General features: G+C 40.7%; 1 protein-coding gene across 1 annotated transcript in view; it reads right to left on the bottom strand.

Annotated features, from left to right (window-relative positions):
* LOC130118683 (zinc finger protein 236-like) overlaps window positions 1–6,375 on the bottom strand; it is a 139,983-nt gene extending 133,608 nt beyond the window's left edge. Inside the window, exons 1-2 of the mRNA XM_056287124.1 lie at window positions 6,324–6,375; window positions 2,988–3,127 (exon numbers count right to left, since the gene is read on the bottom strand). Of these exons, the coding sequence (XP_056143099.1) occupies window positions 2,988–3,127; window positions 6,324–6,375 (192 nt within the window). The remainder of the gene's footprint in view (window positions 1–2,987; window positions 3,128–6,323) is intronic.
* Between the last annotated feature and the right edge of the window lie 12,544 nt (window positions 6,376–18,919).

An 18,919-nucleotide genomic window follows, 5' to 3' on the forward strand; every position in this document is an offset into this window, starting at 1 on the left:
CATCACTGCAGACCCATCACACCCTGGTCACAACCTGTTCCAACTCCTCCTGCTCTGGTAGGTGCTACAGAGCACTGTACCCCCAAAACAACCAGATATAAAAACAGTTTCTTTCCGCAGGCTGTTATTCAAATGAACGCTTAACATTGTCAAATAAATCCAACCATTTTGTATATAATGTATTGTACATTATACGTATACTGGTACACTCTGTTATGTCCATCTACCTCAGGCATGTATGTAAGTAACCTGCTAACATCTATACAGCAGCTCTGATATAGTCTCTGTACTATTGCACTTTATCAACTCATATTTCACCTGTATATAGTCAATCCTTATGTATATATCTGAAGATTGTTGTGTTGTAGTGTTGTTATTCTATGTTAAGTACACAAGAGAGCCACGAAACCGGAGTCAAATTCCGTGTATGTGCAAACCTACATGGCCAATAAACATGATTCTGATTCTGATATCAATCAGTCTTTTAAATCAGCAATAGCTCAAGAAATATTGATCAGATGAGAGGTTATATCCTCAGCTTTGCATACAGGCAGCTAGCTGACTGTGTTTGCTGGGGGTGTGTGCAATATTGGCATGGTCCGATTCCAACTGAATGAACTTTGTTCTCTTATCGTCTTAAATTAATGAAAGAGAGGGCAATGAAGGTTCCATCAAATCACGGATACGTTTGGTCGAGTTATCCATTAATGCCAATGTGAGATTACAGCTATAATGGCAACACCATTAAAAGTTCACAAAGTGACAGCTACAAACTCACGCAGCCATCTCATTCAGTGACTCGGTTGTTAGGTGAAAATTTCCATAATCTCTATTCTAACAAAATGGAAAAATTATGGTGCAAACTTTTAGACACTACTCTGATCAGACTATCTGGTCAAACTGATCAATTAGACATAAGACTCAAATGGGAGAACCTGTCCAGAGATGAACAATCTCCTCAGCACTTCACAGATTCAGCTTCTAAGAAGAAGCCACTGCTGAGAAAGACCAACCCTAATTTGTAACAGGAGTTTGCTTGAAGCCATATGACAAAATCTGACACCCTCTAGAAAAAGATCAGACTCAAATTAAGCTCATTGGCCTGAAAGCAAAGTACTGTTTGGCACAAACCACACATTGTCCAACATACAGTAAACATTCATCCCTACAGTCAAGCTTAGTGTTGACAGCATTGTGTTATGGTATTGTTTTCCAGTAGGAGAGACTGGAAAGTTCACTACAACCAAGGACAAGATGGATGGAGCTAAATACAGAGGAATCCTTGATGAGAACCTGGTTCAGTCAACAAGAGATCTGCATTAAGAACGAAAATTAATGTTCCAACAGGCCAATGACACAAAACGGACAGCAAATACTACAAAGAAACTGCTTAAAAAAGGTACCCTGAAATTCTGGTACGGCGCAGCCAAGGCCCAGACTTAAATTCCATTAAAAATCTGTGGTATGACCGTACAACTGCTGTCCCATAATGCCCTCCATCGAATGTAGCAAAGTTATAACAACTTCCATCTCATTCCATGGAGGAACGGGCAAAAGCTCCAAAATGTGATATAAGCTATAGAGACATACCCAAGGAGACTAACAGCTGTATTTTCTGCCAAAAGCCTATCTCTGAAGTATTGGCTCTCGGGGGTGAATATTTTTATAACTGAGAAATGCAAAGTTTTTCAATCTTGAATAACAAATATTTATGAATAAAATGTGTTTTTTTTGCTTCATAAATGTGTTGAATTTATTATTGGTGAAGCGAGAATTTTTCTCTTTTTCTTTCTTTTTTGTTGTTGTTTCAATCCATCAATGAAAATTTTCAAATCGGGTGAAACAGGGGCAACGTCTCAGCTCAAGCTAAAGTATAGCAATGTGACATCCCAAAATGCCTTAGCATACCAAGAAGAAATCTGTGACACATAACCTTGATTTCTAGCACACCATACTATATGTGTAGCTTAAAGAAGGTTGAATCAGTTCATCTGGATACAGCATTTATTGACAGATACGTTTCATCACTTTACTAAGTCACATCACAGTCTAAACTGACTGTCGGTATCCCCACCCCCTATACATTCTAATGTGAATAGTACACATGGCCATTGAAACTCCAATTCATGGTCACACCCATATTTGCATATGAAATGGGTTGTTGGTTTCTGTCGTTATGCAACTGTATTGTTTATAAGGGGTGGGGATACCTGCAGTCAGCTTAGACTGAAGACGGCACTTAGTTGAGGGATGAAACGTATTTGTCAATAAAACGTTGTATCCAGATGAACTGATTCAACCTTCCCTGATTTTCTTACCTGGATTATTGAGCATGCATCAAGACTCTATATGTAGCTCTTGCCAAGCATTTGCTATAATCATGTGAATAAGAAGTAGTCACAAAAACATGGATTTTACATGGAACATAATGTAAAATGGATTGATCACCATCTGCTTGCAACAAAATTACCTCACCTCTCTACCCACAACCATATATCCAAGCATACACTGAATAGACCGTGCAATAATAGTGATATCCACCATGCACACAGTAAAATATCCTATTAATAATGATCATAGGCTAAAAGGTGTTATGCAGTATTTTCAAGTTTGCACCTCCTCGCTCATAGCAGCACAACTAGTTAACGACCAAAGCCTGAAAAAAACTATCATTCTGTACAGCATATAACTGGAGGAAATACATTATAATATATTGTAGGCCCAATACATTAACACCTTAATGTGCAATTTGCCAGTAAAGAGAAGGAATGTGAATGATTTTGGCTTAATTTATTTGGAATTTATAGAAAAGATTGTGTAGAGAAAAGACGGTCATTTGTCCAATTTCGACACATTATCAACTTTTGAACTTTTTTTTTAAAAAATGTTTAGTAAATGACTTACTGGCAATAGTTAAGTGCAAATCAAACACAGGAACCATGTGTTCATTTGTAACAGATTATGATGAACAGTTGGACTACACTCACCTTATCGTTGACTTCATGGTCACGAAGATGTCTCTGTAACTGGCTCTCAGTAGTGAATATATGGGAGCACATTGTGCACTTCTTGTCCTTAAATTCCCCATCGCCATAGCTTTCAGCCTTGGGTCCACTTGGGTTTCCATCTAATGACAAAAAGAATGCAACTTAGATGCTACTTAAAGGCCCTCACTGGTTCATTGGGTCTGCATCTGAATCTATCACATATTGCTAGACTTCAATACATCTGCCAGGAGAGCTTGACAGGATCCAGTTCTCCTCAATTAGACAGACACTTTGCCAGTAGTCATCTTTTGGACTGTATTGGGTGTGGGAATCTTTCGGAATCTCACGATTCGATTTTGATTCTTGAGGTCACAATTCAATTCAAAATCGATTTTCGATTCAGAAGGATTCCCGATTCAAAATCGATTCCAGATTTGGTACATAGGGGTGCTCATTTCCGTCCGCTGTGCACTAAGAAAGGCGGTATGGCAAATTATGGCATAAAAGCAGACTAAAGTGTGTATAAGATCATATAGTTTTTATATTTGAAAAGGTTAAATCAGTTGATTGCAATAATGTGAACACACAAAGGCAAACCTAACCTTTCTTGGTAAAAAAAAAAACTGGTGCGATGGTATGTCGTACTTTGGCTCAATTGTCTGATCATAAATCTAAAGCCTAAAGCCTGTTGACTAAGCTGTAGAGGCGCAGATCTTTTGAATGAAACAGGTGATGGATGTAGATTATTTTATTTTATTTATTTATTTTTTTGGGCCCATTCAGAAGTGGCTGGGAGTTTGGTAATGTGGTGCTGTGTGTGTTGGTTGTTTGTTAACGTTGTAGGGGGTCATTGTTCCACTTCTTTCAACTCTGGGTGATGGCGTATGATGTGAGATTTGTAGTGTACCCAAAATACTCAACTTTCGTTTTGTAAATCTTGCATATTGAATGCGTCATGTCAAGCGCTTTCTTCCCCGCGAGATAGTAAAATCCAAAATGGGCCCAGATGCTTGCCTTCCGTGATGATGGGACTGGCTGAATTTGTTGCTGCTCCGTTTTTAGAAAGGCTACCAAGAGCTAATGTTAGCAGTGACTGACTAGGGTTGTGGCTAGATGGGATACAGCCACGGCTTGGACATGTGTGGAGGAGAGATGCTGGGTATATTGGGAGAAGGATGCTGAATATGGAGCTGCCAGGGGAGAGGAAAAGAGGAAGGCCAAAGAGGAGGTTTATGGATGTGGTGAGGGAAGACATGCAGGTGGCTGGTGTGACAGAGGAAGATGCAGAGGACAGGAAGAGATGGAAACGGATGATCCGCTGTGGCGACCCCTAACGGGAGCAGCCCAAAGTAGTGGTAGTAGTAGTAGTAGTAGTAGGAACAGGTGCGCGGCAAGTCAACATTGCCCGCAGCTGTGAGGAGTTCACTTGACTGATTTTTTTTAATCGATTTATGGAATTTTTGAATCTATTCTGATTCGTACAAGATAAGAACCTAGATTCTTACATGAATCTACCCCCCCCATACACACACACACACCACCACCACCCCTAGACTGTATACGTGGTCAAAATCACAGGTCTGCACCAAAATAAAGTCTGTAGGATCAGATGATTTGAACCTTAAAGGCTTCATTTCAACAGTGGCAATGACAGACGAAACTGTTTTGAACATTCTGGCCCCAATCTCTCCGTTTTGCATCTCTTCCTGCAAGATGCACGCTAAAGAAAAGCTGGGCATCCATCCATCCATCCACCCCTCCATAATCCAAGCCGTTTATCCGAATTCGGGTTGCGGGATGCATCGAAAAATTATAAACAACATTACTGAATTGTTGTAAAGTTGGGCAACAATTCAGTAAAATTGTTTATCATTTTTCGATGGAATTATATCGGAATGAAATTTAGATAGGCCTACTGTCACATCGTGATGCACAATTTCTTTGTCGAAATTAAGGATAAAATCCTCACAAACGAGGTGTGGAATATTTGAGTATTGTTTGAAAACTATTCTTATTTCTATAATCATACTTTAAATTACCAAACATTTCAATGTGATGAACCTCAGCTGGAATATGGTTATTTTGGATATGTAAGCTTTAAATTGATATCATGTCACATTATGATTACCATGCTTTCCCATATCGCTCAGCATTACTCTTACAAGACAAAGCAATTAGTTATATGCCAACCATGAGAGCTACTCCTACCACTGTTTTGGTAGAAAATGTGAGTGTACTGCGGACATATAGTTTGACCAATTCAGGACTGGAAGGTATAAAAATAACTACAGACGTGTTCTGTCACGTTGCTATTCCTCGAAAATCCAAACGGCAGCCTAAAAGCTGTGAAGAGTTTTTCAAGATTTAAATTTGGAGGAAGAAAAAAAAATGCTCTGCCGAGCCATGACTATAAACACTGCACAGCAAAGTGAACCAACACAGTTCACCCACACGGGATTTCCAGTAGCGGGGCGTAAAACTCAACGTTACTCATCCTATTCCACAGTACACGCCCATCTTTAGGAGACCAACAATCACTATTTGTGTTAGTAGCATGTGCACAGCGAGATGAGCGTTTAGTGCGATACGAACGTTTGGCTCCATCCTCTTTCGGCCAGTTAAGATTGTGCAGTGGTTTCACATGACCGTATGCAAGTGGGACCGTGTCAGACTATCTGACCCCTTCTTGTTGACAAACGGGCAAATGACCATTTTATTTAACAGGGTTGCAAGCTGGCGATAAATGGCGTTTAAGGCCACCATTGTTGAAACTGTAACGTACTCTGTAACGTACTGCCGTTTGGGATATTTGGACCGACAATATGAAAGGAAACTCTCCGCTTCTACGACGCTGCTTAACAGGCTTGACAGCCGCGGCTCTCGTAGCGGAGCAGCCACGGTGCCCCCACACTTCTACAACTAGGATCAAAATAACAAAGGCTAGCGTTTACAGCGTGCTAGCCACCGGGCTAACGGCAGCAACACAAGCTAATTAGCATCAACAAGCTAACATTACGACAGTACGAAACAAAACAGAAGTAGCAAAACATCAGAAATCGTCTCCGCCTGGGACGAGTCGCCGCTTCCCTCCCGTACACCAATTTAGAGTGGAACCGAATAAGTAGAGCCACCGAAATGTTATTAATATCATTCCGCCTCAATCACTCCTTCGCCGCACAAAGCAATGGCCACCCGCAGTACTATATCCGGGGACTATATACACTCTATTCAACTGCAATTATAACAGATACAGACCCATCTAGCGACATATTGCGAGGTTATTCAGACACCTTAGAATCTGTGGTTTTTTATTTGTGGCATTTTGGCACTTATTACCTGTTTCCTCGTTGGTTTCAACTCTCAGTTTGCGAGGCCGACCCCGCGGCATAGTTCCAGCATTCAGGGCGGGTGTACTGTGAGCGGTTTGCTTTTCAAAATGGCGACTCTATCTCCGTAGCACCGCAGCCATGAACATCCATGCCATGAACTCCACAGAGCAGCGAGGCTATGGAATGGGGCGACATCTAGCGTTTGTTTCATTCAGGCCCACCTATAGTTTCAGAAAATATAACGATCATAATATATTCTAATCCAAACATTTCAGCATCTATTTGTTGGCTCCACTCTGGAAAGAGCTGAAACTGAAAAGAAGAATGTACTAATGAAATAATAGAAGTACACAACATAGTCAGCTTCAACACAAATCACAACTTTTTTGTGACCATACATTCTGAAGATGCAGTTATTTTTTTCTTTCCCCCTTCTTATTTTCAATCAATCAATCAATCAATCAATCAATCAATCAATCAATCAATCAATCAATCAATCAATCAAGTTGCATTTTCTCGCCTTTCCCACTATCTTGATTAAACAAACATGTATAAAGTACTGAAATTAGATAAAACACTTAAACAAATGAATAAATTCACCAATCTACATTTAAATAGAAGGGGCAAACAAAGCACGACAATATGTCAAGATATGACAGAGCCTTGAAAGGTCTCAAGTGTCTAGAACAGTTTATGATACAAAACAACAACAACAACAACGCAAAAAACAACTTAAAAGTGTTTACACAATTTCAAACTCTATAGTTAAAATAATTCAAATATTAATAGAACATGGTGAAATCGGACAATGTAAAACAAATTACAAACTGAAATGGGCATATCATGAAGCTGTGATGGGATTCTATAGCCAAAGAAGTCAGCATGAAATAATTCATCAATAATCCATAATTAAGGTCAAAAGTTTTTATCATATTACACATCCCAAAACACTTAATTTGAACATCTAATTAACAATTAAGTACAGAGGCAAGACAAGACAAAACAGAGTCTGTCAAAGAAATTCTTCTGGCAAGTTTAAAAAAAAACTTGCAAAATGTCTTACTTAATTCCTGCCCTTGACCTTCAAAAGTGCACCTCTGTTATTGAAGCTGAGATGGAAAAGCCATGTAGCCAATGTAGTTATTACTTTATTCTTTCTTTCTTCTATTTATTAATGATTAGATTAACAAATTAATGACTGAATGAAAAATGGAGCATGTCAAAGATAGTTCACATGTGTTTTCAATGAACCAAACTTTTTTTTCCAGTGAACCAAACTGGTTCTGTAGATCACTCTTAACACTATTCTTCTTCTTCTTCTTCTCCTCCCCCTTCCTCCTCCTCCCCCTCCTTCTTCGTCGTCTTCCTCTGCGTCCCCTTCCTCTTCTTCTTCTACTACTACTACGACTTCTTCTTCTTCTTCTTCTTCTTCTTCTTTCGGCTTGTTCCCTGTTTCTCAGGGGTCGCTAATGCGGATTTTACAGTTTCCATCGTTACCATGTGAGGGCACAGCTCCAATAACGGCCGTTGTTAACCAGGGCCTCAACCGATCCCGTATGGCCTTGTCAGTCCGCATACTGATTTGGCAAAGTCTTATACTGTTGTGTGGCTTTAATGTGTACTTTATTGTAATTTGAGGTTATCATGTTCCCAACTAGCTTCCACCAGAAGAGGGCGACAAAGACCTCTGAATCTCTGTTCTTCATGGGTGTTCATGATCGTGTCCAAGAGCCTATTAAGCTGTCTGTACTGCTAAAATGGGACTGTTCCTCTGTTTAAAGATATGATCTCAGCTTCCTGATGAACTGTTTGTTTCACTCTGACTTTTGTAATCTTCTTATTGATCAGAATCCATTATTTGTGTCTCTTAGCAAGTTGGTAATACTTCCACCACCACTATCACAACAAAGATAACTAACTCATTGACGTAGTAGTAGTAGTGCTGGTAGTAGTAGTAGTAGTCATCTTCATTCTCATCCTCATCCTCATCCTCATCATCATCAGTCTCCTTTCATCTGAAATCCTGCATTGACCAGCCTGGTTATGTAAGGCTATGCTCAAGTAAATAAATTGGTTTGGAGGTCAGAGATATAGCTCAGAGGCAAACATGTCTGCACTTTAAAAGAAAAATCAGCAAAATCTGTTGCAAAAGATCAGCAAAGAGTCAATTCTGAAACCAACAGGAAACCGGTGAAGTGAGGCCAAACTTGGGTATGTGTGATTTCGATTGTGAGCAGTAGTTCAACATGCTTGGTGCTGCTCTCTATACTGAGGCCAGACAGAGACTTTGGATTTAGTCAGGAGCAAAGACAGCTGGAGCTGCCGAGATGAAATGGAAGATGAAGGGATGGCATACTAACATGGCATACTAACTAATATAAAGCCATCTAGATTTATATTAGTTTGCATGCCAAGTTTGTTTTGAGTCACATTTTCATTAGATCATTGAATTGTAAAAAGGAGAAGAAGAGAAGAGATTCTGAGAGACGTGACACATGTCAACGACGTCATCTATACAAGAAAATCTGGATTTAGGGATGTTATGTCTTTGGATAACGTGGCCCGGAGTAAGAATGTAAATCACCAAGAATGAAGGAACCATAAATGCCTTTCTGCTCAGGAGAATATGCTGAAGACTGTGAGAAAGATATGAGATTTTTAATGAAGTGTAGCTTCCTTAATGTTGAATGCAAACAAATATTTAGAATATGTAGAAGAATTACAAGTGAGCTTTCACTCAAATTCACAGCCATCAAAAAAAATCCTTTGCTGCTCTCTTTGCTACACATTTTTCCAAATCTACATCGAAATCTCTCAAAAAGTTATCCTGCTCACTGTAACCAATGTATTACAAGGACTGGAGTGCTATTAAATGGTTTGGAAAGAGGCGTCTTAGCTGCTGGGACTACAGGAATAAGGACACCACATTGTTAAAACAGAAAAGTGTCTGATGAAAAAAGCAGCACCTGTCAGTATACAGAAGATGTGAGACGCCACGCTAACAAGTCAAGCCTAACCAGAAGAGCAATCTAAGATTTCAAGAAGTCAGCCTTTTTTGACAAAATAAATATCTGAAACTCTTATTACACCATCAGAGGCTTCAGCACCATAACTACACGTAGCAGGGTGGCACGGTGACCCAGTGGTTAGTACTGTTGCATGACAGCAAGAAGGTCCTGGGTTCGAACCCCAGGCTGTGCCAGGTCCTTTCTGTGTGGAGTTTGCATGTTCTCCCCGTGTCTGCGTGGGCTTCCTCCAGGTGCTCTGGTTTCCTCCCACCATCAAAAAGACATGCATGCTAGGGTTGATACTCCTGTCTGTGCCCCTGACTGAGGCAATAGGAAGAAATAACTGGAGTTGGTCCCCGGGCGCTGCAGCTGCCCACTGCTCCTATATAATTGGATGGGATGCACAGAACACATTTCATTGTAAGAATACAATGCCAAAATAAAGTGGCTTTCTTTCTTTCTTTCTTTCTTTCTTTCTTTCTTTCTTTCTTTCTTTCTTTCTTTCTTTTTCTTTCTTTATTTCTTTCTTTCTAAGGTGAGGGAGTCTATTACATTTAAACACGACCCTGAATTTAAGACACTTTCTCGATACGAGGTCACGGAGGATTGTATCAAATATCCCTCCAACTCCTCATCCTAATTTACATTTCAAATGGAAAACAGAGCAACAGAAATCTGGTTAAAGACGACGACCTCCAGGTAATTCTCTTTCTCCACCATTCTTGAACTGAGCCTCTCCTAAAACCCTTGTCCTCCATTGTGGATGACTTGGATCGGGTTTTAGATACACAACTTTAATGCACACGCAGCGGCAGAAAGATGAGATAAGCAGTGCTTTCCGTTCGCTGTGGCTAATTGAATGACTGTCTTTGGGATTCGGAGCGTTCACGTTTTTGCATAGCTGGAGCATACCAAGTAAACATGGCTATGTATAAAAATGAGGAAGGGAGAGTAAGCATGTAAACCAAGCAAAGTGAAATGAAAACACAATTTGTATCCATGTCTAAACATCAAGTCAACACTTTTAACTTGGGCCATATATAAGTCAACACTTTTATCACGGCCTTAAATCGAGGCTTGTTTGTGCTATGGGATTTGCTGCAGGGTGTAATTTCCTACATATGACTGATTATCTCAGAAGTGTTTTATATTTCAAGATGCATGTATATAAGTGTCTTTTTTTGGCCTTTTTTTTTTTTAAAAAGGAGAAGTCACCCTCTTTGTTTTAGTTTGCATGCAGCCAAGCGAATGCTTGTTCATTGTGTAAGAACATCTGTTCCTGCCAAGCTGTCAGTTATATTCTGCCTGTCCTCTCCTGGTTGCCCCGGCCACTGATCTCCCTGCACAAAACAAAAGGCTGGACATCACGCTGACCTTGTGGGATCTCGTCCACGCCCCCCGTTTTCTCTCCATCTCCTTGTTGCTCTGTGGTCTGTTCTCTCCCTCTCACCGCAGTCAAGAGGTGAGTGATCAATCATGGAAATTGTCAAGGGCAGTGGGACTGGGAAGAAGACAAGCTCGCTCAGAGACATGCTGAAGAGAAAGAAAATGCTGGAGAAGAAAGAGGGAAAGGCGACAGACAGCTGCCGCTGAGCCACGTTGCTGCTCTTGTCATTCACACTGACGGGCCTCGCCACCTACCATGACATCAATGATACTGACTGCACTTTTCCACAGAAAAGGATAGACATGAGTCAGACCTCCGCATAGGGTTTCGTTTGCAGCACTTTACAGTCGAGGCACCTGTATGGGTGAAAGCACTATGAAATTAAAGATCAGTGTTTTATTTCTATTTCATTTTGCAGTCATCAACCGTTAGAATGTTTTAATCTCGTCAAAGTACTCACAGGTTTATGAAACATCTGAAATGTGTGTTTGCTGATTTTGGCTGACATGTTTTCTTTTCAGATTAGGGCATTGTTGTCTGGAGGCTCACCATGTGATGGGCTGGACAAAGAATAAGTCCGACTGCAAACTCAGACAAAGGAATAAGTTCCCAGACTGTATTCTCTGTATTCTCTGGGCTAAATTGCCGGTGATGGGTGACAGGAGATAGGTATGGAGGCGACCTCCAGGGTGACCTTGTGCCAGAGCATCCTCTCCCAGGTGTGGCAACATCTCCCACGTGCTGTCAACGAGCCGTGTTTGGATCCATGAATCCAATCATTCTTAGGCATCATGGAAACGGTGTCTGACAGCCATAGTCACCGTGCACGTCCTCCCTCGTGACCACCTTTAACCAGGAACCTGAGAGACACACAGCGACGCACAGCAACACTCTCTTGGGCTGCACTTTGTAAAGGAGCACTCATCCATACAAAGACTTGTTTCTAAAAATATTATTTCAAAAATTCAAGATTTGCACCACAGCTGCCCATTGCATGAAAAAAAATCCATTTTGTAGAGCATGCTTGCTTCACTGAAGACATATATGTCAACAAATGGTTTTAGAAGGGATTGAGCTAATGTAGCTATCAATGTCACATATCTTAAGTTTACACTTTTGCTTTTCCACAAAGATTTGTCTGTGCATTCCTTTGTTTTTTTGTGTTGTACATTTCTCTAAAAGCGCAATTATTGAGCAAATACTGTAGGGCGAGGTGGCGTTAAGGGAATTGCGTCTACATCAAAGTATCTCCCAGCCTCCCACTGGGTGTTACAGAAGGGAGGAGAGAGAGAGAGAGTGAGCGCGAGAGAGTGAGAGAGAGAGAGCGGGGGAGAGAGAGAGAGCGGGGGAGAGAGAGAGAGTGGGAGAGGGAGAGAGCGACCAAGGTGGGAAAAAAATTATGCAACCCATTAAAGCCTTGGCCCATGTAGAACATAACAGAAATGAGAATGGCGGTAATGTGAGACATCAGCTTACTCTCAGCTGTGCTTTGAGAGATGAAATAGCAATGCAGGAGTGCTTTGTGATCAATAATGCATAGCTGTCCATCTTCGGAAACAGAAAGCCCCTCCAAACACACCAGAGGCATCAGATACTGTTTTCATTTCATGCTGAAGGTCAGCGGAGCGGTCTGCACGTCCCTACAGTACAGCCACTACAGAGAAGGACGTAAACACACTCCAAAAAAAAGAAAAAGAAAATCCGTCTGTCTCCTCCGCCATGCAACAATAATAAACTGTGGTTTCAACCGCGGGAAGGTCATGTTCTTATCAGAGTCAGGTAGATTATTTTCCCAATCTAATCCATGGTAATTTATGATTAAGTGCTTGAAATGTAATCGGGGTTACTCCAACCGGGTTATATAATCTGATTTCTAATGTAATCTAATGTTTTGAGAGGCTCCGATTTGTTCCAGTGTATAACATTTTTGAAAGGAAAAATGTTACTGTCAACAGCTAACCAGCACTGTCACTTTCCTGTTGTCTAATATGGTGTTTATGTCTGCAAATTTCTATTAAATAAGTCCAATTCATCCTATTCAAGTGCGATCATTGCTATCACTCATTACTGTATCTTCAAACACTTTTGGAGTTCAACTGCATCCATTCCTTATTTTTCCAGTACGTATACCTTCTGGTCAGCTTGCTTTTTAATATTAATCTTTATACTTTGGTTTATTCCACAAGGGGGAACATCTTGGTGCACGTATGACCAGGTTGTGAGATATCAGCTGTATTGATTTCCCTCTGGTTTCTACACATATGGATTGTGAATATTCTGATCCCAGCACAGCCCGGTCCTCCAACCACAATAAAAACAGGCAAACACACTCAGACAACTATTATCTCCTCACACTTTGATTGCATAACTCCATGTCTATGGTGCATATTCACTATGTGTGACTTGCCAGACTGCTTATTCACAAATACACGGGCACAACATCACAGAGACAGACAGATGCAACATCAACTTCCAACATCTATTCTCAAAAATAACAATGACAACATCAGCTGCAACTGTGCGTGGCCACACAGTCGCTCAGTCACAATTAACACACACAAACACGAACACACGTACCTTATCTTCAACTGTAAAGGCCAGAGTTAGCTAACACCGCCGCGTTCAGGATGACATATAGCTAAGGCTAATCAGCCCCCTACCACACGAAGCCATGGCCCTGTGACAGCACAGATCAATTAAACACCATTATAGGTTGGTACCAGAGGAGCCAAGGAGACTTCCTGATGGCTCCTTTTTTTCCTCTGCATGGTGCTAACCAAATTCATCTTCCCCCTTGCCCAAACCTAATTACAGGTAGAGATACGCTCTGTGAGATGAAAAGCTGGGAGATGCTTTGATGGATGGTAGGCTCCTGCAAAACAGAGCAAACAGGCAATTAACATGACAATGAGGACCAGGCGGGGGCCTCATGCAAGGAAAGAATTGTGTGGTGGGGGGGGGGGGGGCGAGAGAAGAAAAGACCGAGGTGGAAAAAAAATAAAGAGAGGTGACAATGAATGGAGGAGTAAAACTTTGATGTGCTGTGAAATGCTTATATATATATATAGAGAGAGAGAGAGAGAGAGCGCGAGAGAGAGAGAGCGAGAGCGAGAGCGAGAGATATATATAGAATATATAGATAATATCTTTACATCTATATGTTATAGATATAGATAGAGATATATGCTGCTGCAAAGTGGTTGAATGAAATAGAGAGAGAGAATAAGGCCTGTAGAGTTGTAGGGAGAAGGGAAGTGGGTGGATGGTTAATGAAGGTGTTGAAACCTTGCTCAGAGATAAATAATTTATCCTTTGACAAAGTATGCATTGTTAATATTTTATTAGAACATATTTATGGGTGAATCGTGAAAGCCCAACGTGCACCATGACAGCGGCATCCGTTAAAATCTGTCAGCTGTATAGCAGGAGCGCAGCTGGGGTCGCTTCTTGTGTAATACATCCAGCTCAATTATTGTTAAGGTCGGACCAATCTCAGCGCTTACCAGCATTATCTAAACTAACAAATCAATGAGGAATTTGAAAAAAAAAAGTTTATTTCATGGTTTTAAACACCTGATTAAGTCAGTGATATCATGCAATAGGCTGAAGTCAAAGCAACAGTGCCCCCCCCCCCACACACACACACTCTAATAGCTGCAGAGTACACACAGTGCACCTCACATGTAGTTAACACTATGCAGAATGCATGGCAGGCTAAGATGAACCTGGTTTAACCTTGTGTAACTACCGGGTAGCATTTGCAGCAGCTGCTTGGCAGCAAACACACCAGGTGAAGTGTGTTTAATCTGAAAGCAAAAATAAAGACTTAAATGAAGTAGCTAATTTTAACTTAGATTGGTTTGCTGTTGTATCACGTCGCACGCGGCATACTCTACTTTCTGTCAAAATACAAACCGAGACCCATAATTCACATCACTCAAAACACAATTACAGACTATCTATCATTCTTACTTAAACAAGGAATGCTTTTTTTATGTGAATATTGCTGTGTGTGCATGAAAACTGATGAGCTCATAATGGACGGTTTACATGGAATCTGAGTTAATGAGACTCTTGGCGCTGAAAACAGTGAGATTTCTCCAATTTTTCAAGTACAACATTCAGAATCCATTTGAGATTAGTTTTAGTATCTGCCAGTAAAAGTAAGAGCAGCTGACTTTTATTGGCCAAAAGGAATTCAGAAATACTTAGAGCATTACTGTTTCCAAACCTGCGAGGAGGTAGTCCAGAAACAAACTCAGCAGTCTGCATCGGGCTTTCCTGTCTGTTTTAAGTCATACTTATACGCAGAAACAATTCTGCAACTAACATTTGTCCAAGCAGCTGGGAGAAAGTAAGGAATGCTTGGTGTTTTACTTTGCTTTTGGGATGACTGGGGGGGTGTTGAACCTTCGCTCCTAAAAGGTCGGCCCATTTCCTGTTGACTTTAGAATGAATGTAACAGCAAATTTCCATGGCTGTATTTAACCTGACAGACATCTGAACGCGCTCTTTTCCCCGTCGGTGAATAACACCACATAGTACGTTTAAAACAGCAGATCCATCTTTTTTTTTTTCACCATTGAGAATAAGTAAGAAACCAAAGATGTGTCTCATTAGGGACAACGATAGCAAAATGTTGTTTGATTGTGTTAAAAATGGGAAATATGTGAGGAAATGCTAAGTGACTGATCAGCAGCTTGTACTTCATTAAGCCCCACAGCAGCACGTCAACACGACACAACGTCACGCAGGACAGACCACATGGCCGCCATGCACACCAAGCCCCGACATGCAAAGGAAATATGCCCCCATAGATTATGCAGTGGACGAGACTCATTTGTTTAAGGCCCCCCCCCCCCAACCCTTGATGTGTCACGTCACTTCACACCCCCAAACTCCCTCTGTGGTAAGAAGACACACTTGATGAGGTCATCCGATGAAGAACACAAGTTGTCGCTGTCACTGCTTCAATCCAGTGTTTCCACCATTTAGAAGAACATCTATCTAAGCTCGTTTAGCGGCATTTTGTTAATCTTTTTTAATTTTTTAATTTTTCAATTTTTGAAAATGTTTTAACTTTTTAATTTTGTGGGTTTTTTTTTAAAATTTTTTTTAAATATTTTTAATTTTTGTTCATTTTTGTAATTTTGTTAATTTTGTGAATGTGTGTCAATGTCAGACAAGACATTGAGTCCTGTGTGAGTTTCTTTTCTTTTTTTATCTTTGTGAAAATGTAAGGCCACTGTGAAAGTGCACTATGGTGCTGTTGTGCGATGGTCAAACCCCACATTCAGTGTGACATCTATTAAAAAACAGCACCGAATGTGTACTGCCACGTTAGGCCCATCGCACAATGATTCTGTTGTCATAATGTGAATTAAAAAGCCTGCAAATGCTCAGGGACAGCCTGATCTGATGCATATCTGCCATGCTTTTAGGGGACTAACGAATGAAATGCATGCAGACTTTGGGAAGGAAGACAAAATGACTGAAATGGGGAGGGACAGAAGGAGGACAAGAGAGGAGACAGAAAGAGAGAGAAAAAGAGAAATGTGGAGCGCATGGTTGAGAAAAAGGCTTTATGTCCCTTTTCCCGACCAGAGAACAGACAGTGGGGGAGGCCATGTTGTGTGCCATCAATGGTAATTAAAGCAGGACTACTTCCACTCCACACAACCCGTCACCAGTACACAGAGGTGACAGTGTGTGTTAATAGCTATGACGAGGAAGAGTAAGGGCAGGAAGATGAAGAAGAAGAAGATAAGATAGTTCAAGATGACACGTTCCAGTCGGGGGAGATGAAATAGCCCACTTGACTTTTCTCTATTTGTTTCATGTGTGCTTTTAATTTTTTTTATCCTCTATTTTACTTTTTGTTTGGTCTCTGTTTGTATTTGTGTACTTTTTACATGTGTTGTAGATGTGTGCTGATGTTTATTTCAAATAATTTGAATACACATGCATACTTCAGTTTACCATTAATCTCATTTATCTTTGCCCACACACACACACACACACACACACACACACACACACACACACACACACACACACACACACACACGTGCACAACATATGAGACATACACCACAGGCAACACCTCATCACACACATGATTTACAATATCTCGGTTTAACAGACTGGCTTTCAATCACAAACAGACAATATGTGTCTTTCAGCTGAAGCGACCACTTTAAACCGGTTATCGTGTCTTTCACTGAGAGTGCAGGGGGGTGTTTAACCAGGCAGCACACAAACAAAGATGAGAGGGAAAAGAAAAAGACAGAGGAAGAGGGAGGAGGAACAATCTCTAACCACCCATCCCCCTCTTAGTAAAAAGCAGCTATGCCATGATTTCCTCCCTCACCTTCCTATTTCAAAGCCTGTATTTTTCAAGTTCTCTCTCTGTGTGTGCAGAAAGTCCTCTTGTTCTGCAAGCCATGTGAAGCAGGGTGGTCTGTGTGCACTGCAGTCACATAAGTCACAGTCATTTCATCCTATCATGTGGTAAATTCAACAGGTTGTAAGAGTGAATCACAACTAAATAGGATTCAAATGGTGTCAGTCGGTAAAGCTTTGCAAACGGTGTATAGATGAGAGCACCCCCACGTTAGCATGCTATCTATATGTCACGTCTTTACTTATATATATGGCTGCAGCACTAAGATGGACGGTTTGAACATGGCTTCTGTGCTCGAGCTGGAGTGTGTGTGTGTGTGTGTGTGTGTGTGTGTGTGTGTGTGTGTGTGTGTGTGTGTGTGTGTGTGTGTGTGCGTGTGAGAAAGAGTTTGGGGGGAGGGGTGTTTTTGCACACGAAGTGAGTAGAGGTGTGGAACAGGGGGGTAACAATTGAGGAATCATGCGTCTGTCACTTTATTGCAACATTTTGACTAATTACTGAGTTTGAGCACTTGGGCAACACAAAGAGGTGTTTGTGGCAAAAGAAGGAAACTCAAACAGATGATTATGCAAACACACATACAACCACACATGATTATTATACACATGGAAATGGAGCGGCTGTCTGCCTCAAATATAATTTGTGGGATCAAGTGAAGGAGGATATACTGATTTTAGTTCATGCTCCATTGCCCATTGACTGACCATTTACAAAGTCACATAATATTCTCTGCAAAATAGATCGATAGATAGATAGATAGATAGATAGATAGATAGATAGATAGATAGATAGATAGATAGATAGATAGATAGATAGATAGATAGATAGATAGATAGATAGATAAAACGAATAAATAAATAAACATGTTCCATTGCCCATTGGTTGGCCATTTACAAAGTCACATAATACTCTCTGCAAAAACAAATAAATAAATAGATAGATAAATAAACAAACAAACAAATAAATAAATGAAATGAAATGATAAGTGTAATACTCTGCTAAGCCTCATTAGGGCTCTGATTTCTGCGGCAGTGAATTAGAGCCGGAGGACAGCTCAGTAAATTGCAGTAATAGAGAGCTCCTACCAGACAATAACATGTATTAAGTCCTTTAGGGCAAGGAGCTGCATAGATGGCCAAACAAAAGATAATCAATATCATATGGTGTGCCGCCTCGAGTCCAGACGAGGCTCCCTGGCACACTCATCACATGCCTCTGAGCAGTTGTCTGCTGCTGGATTCAATGTCAGACACAATGTCAGACAGGGAACATATCCGGGGCAAAGTGTTAATTACACCATCATTACACTAATACAGACTAGTTGTATTGTGACATTTCTCATCATGGCATGCAGCACACAGTATCTTTATGGGAGTAAAAGGGGAATTTGGCAGAAAAGAACACCGTATAAATTACATTTATTTACTAATAGCATGTCTCTCAATTAGCACATGAATTTGGGAAATATATGAGTGAATAGAGATAAAAGTACCTGCCTGTAGTCACAGAAACATATTATTTGAAGGTTCTTTCTATCACATCTATAAGAATCAAATATAAACATATTGGACATTTTTTCAAGTCGATGACAGACAGCTCATCTCACACAACAATCTTTAATTGTGTGTATCGCTTGAAATGACACCGAAGACAAACACATTGCTTGTTTGGAAAACGAGCAGCCTGTGTGCGTGTCAGTTTTCTGAGATGACAGGTAGGCTGCATGTGGGATATTCAAGTCATCACGTCACCTGATGAGAGGAAATGATACTGTGACACGTGGGTTAAACGGTGTTTTACCACTT

Source organism: Lampris incognitus, chromosome 9 (genome assembly GCF_029633865.1).
Source record: "Lampris incognitus isolate fLamInc1 chromosome 9, fLamInc1.hap2, whole genome shotgun sequence".
NCBI classification, from domain to species: domain Eukaryota; kingdom Metazoa; phylum Chordata; class Actinopteri; order Lampriformes; family Lampridae; genus Lampris; species Lampris incognitus.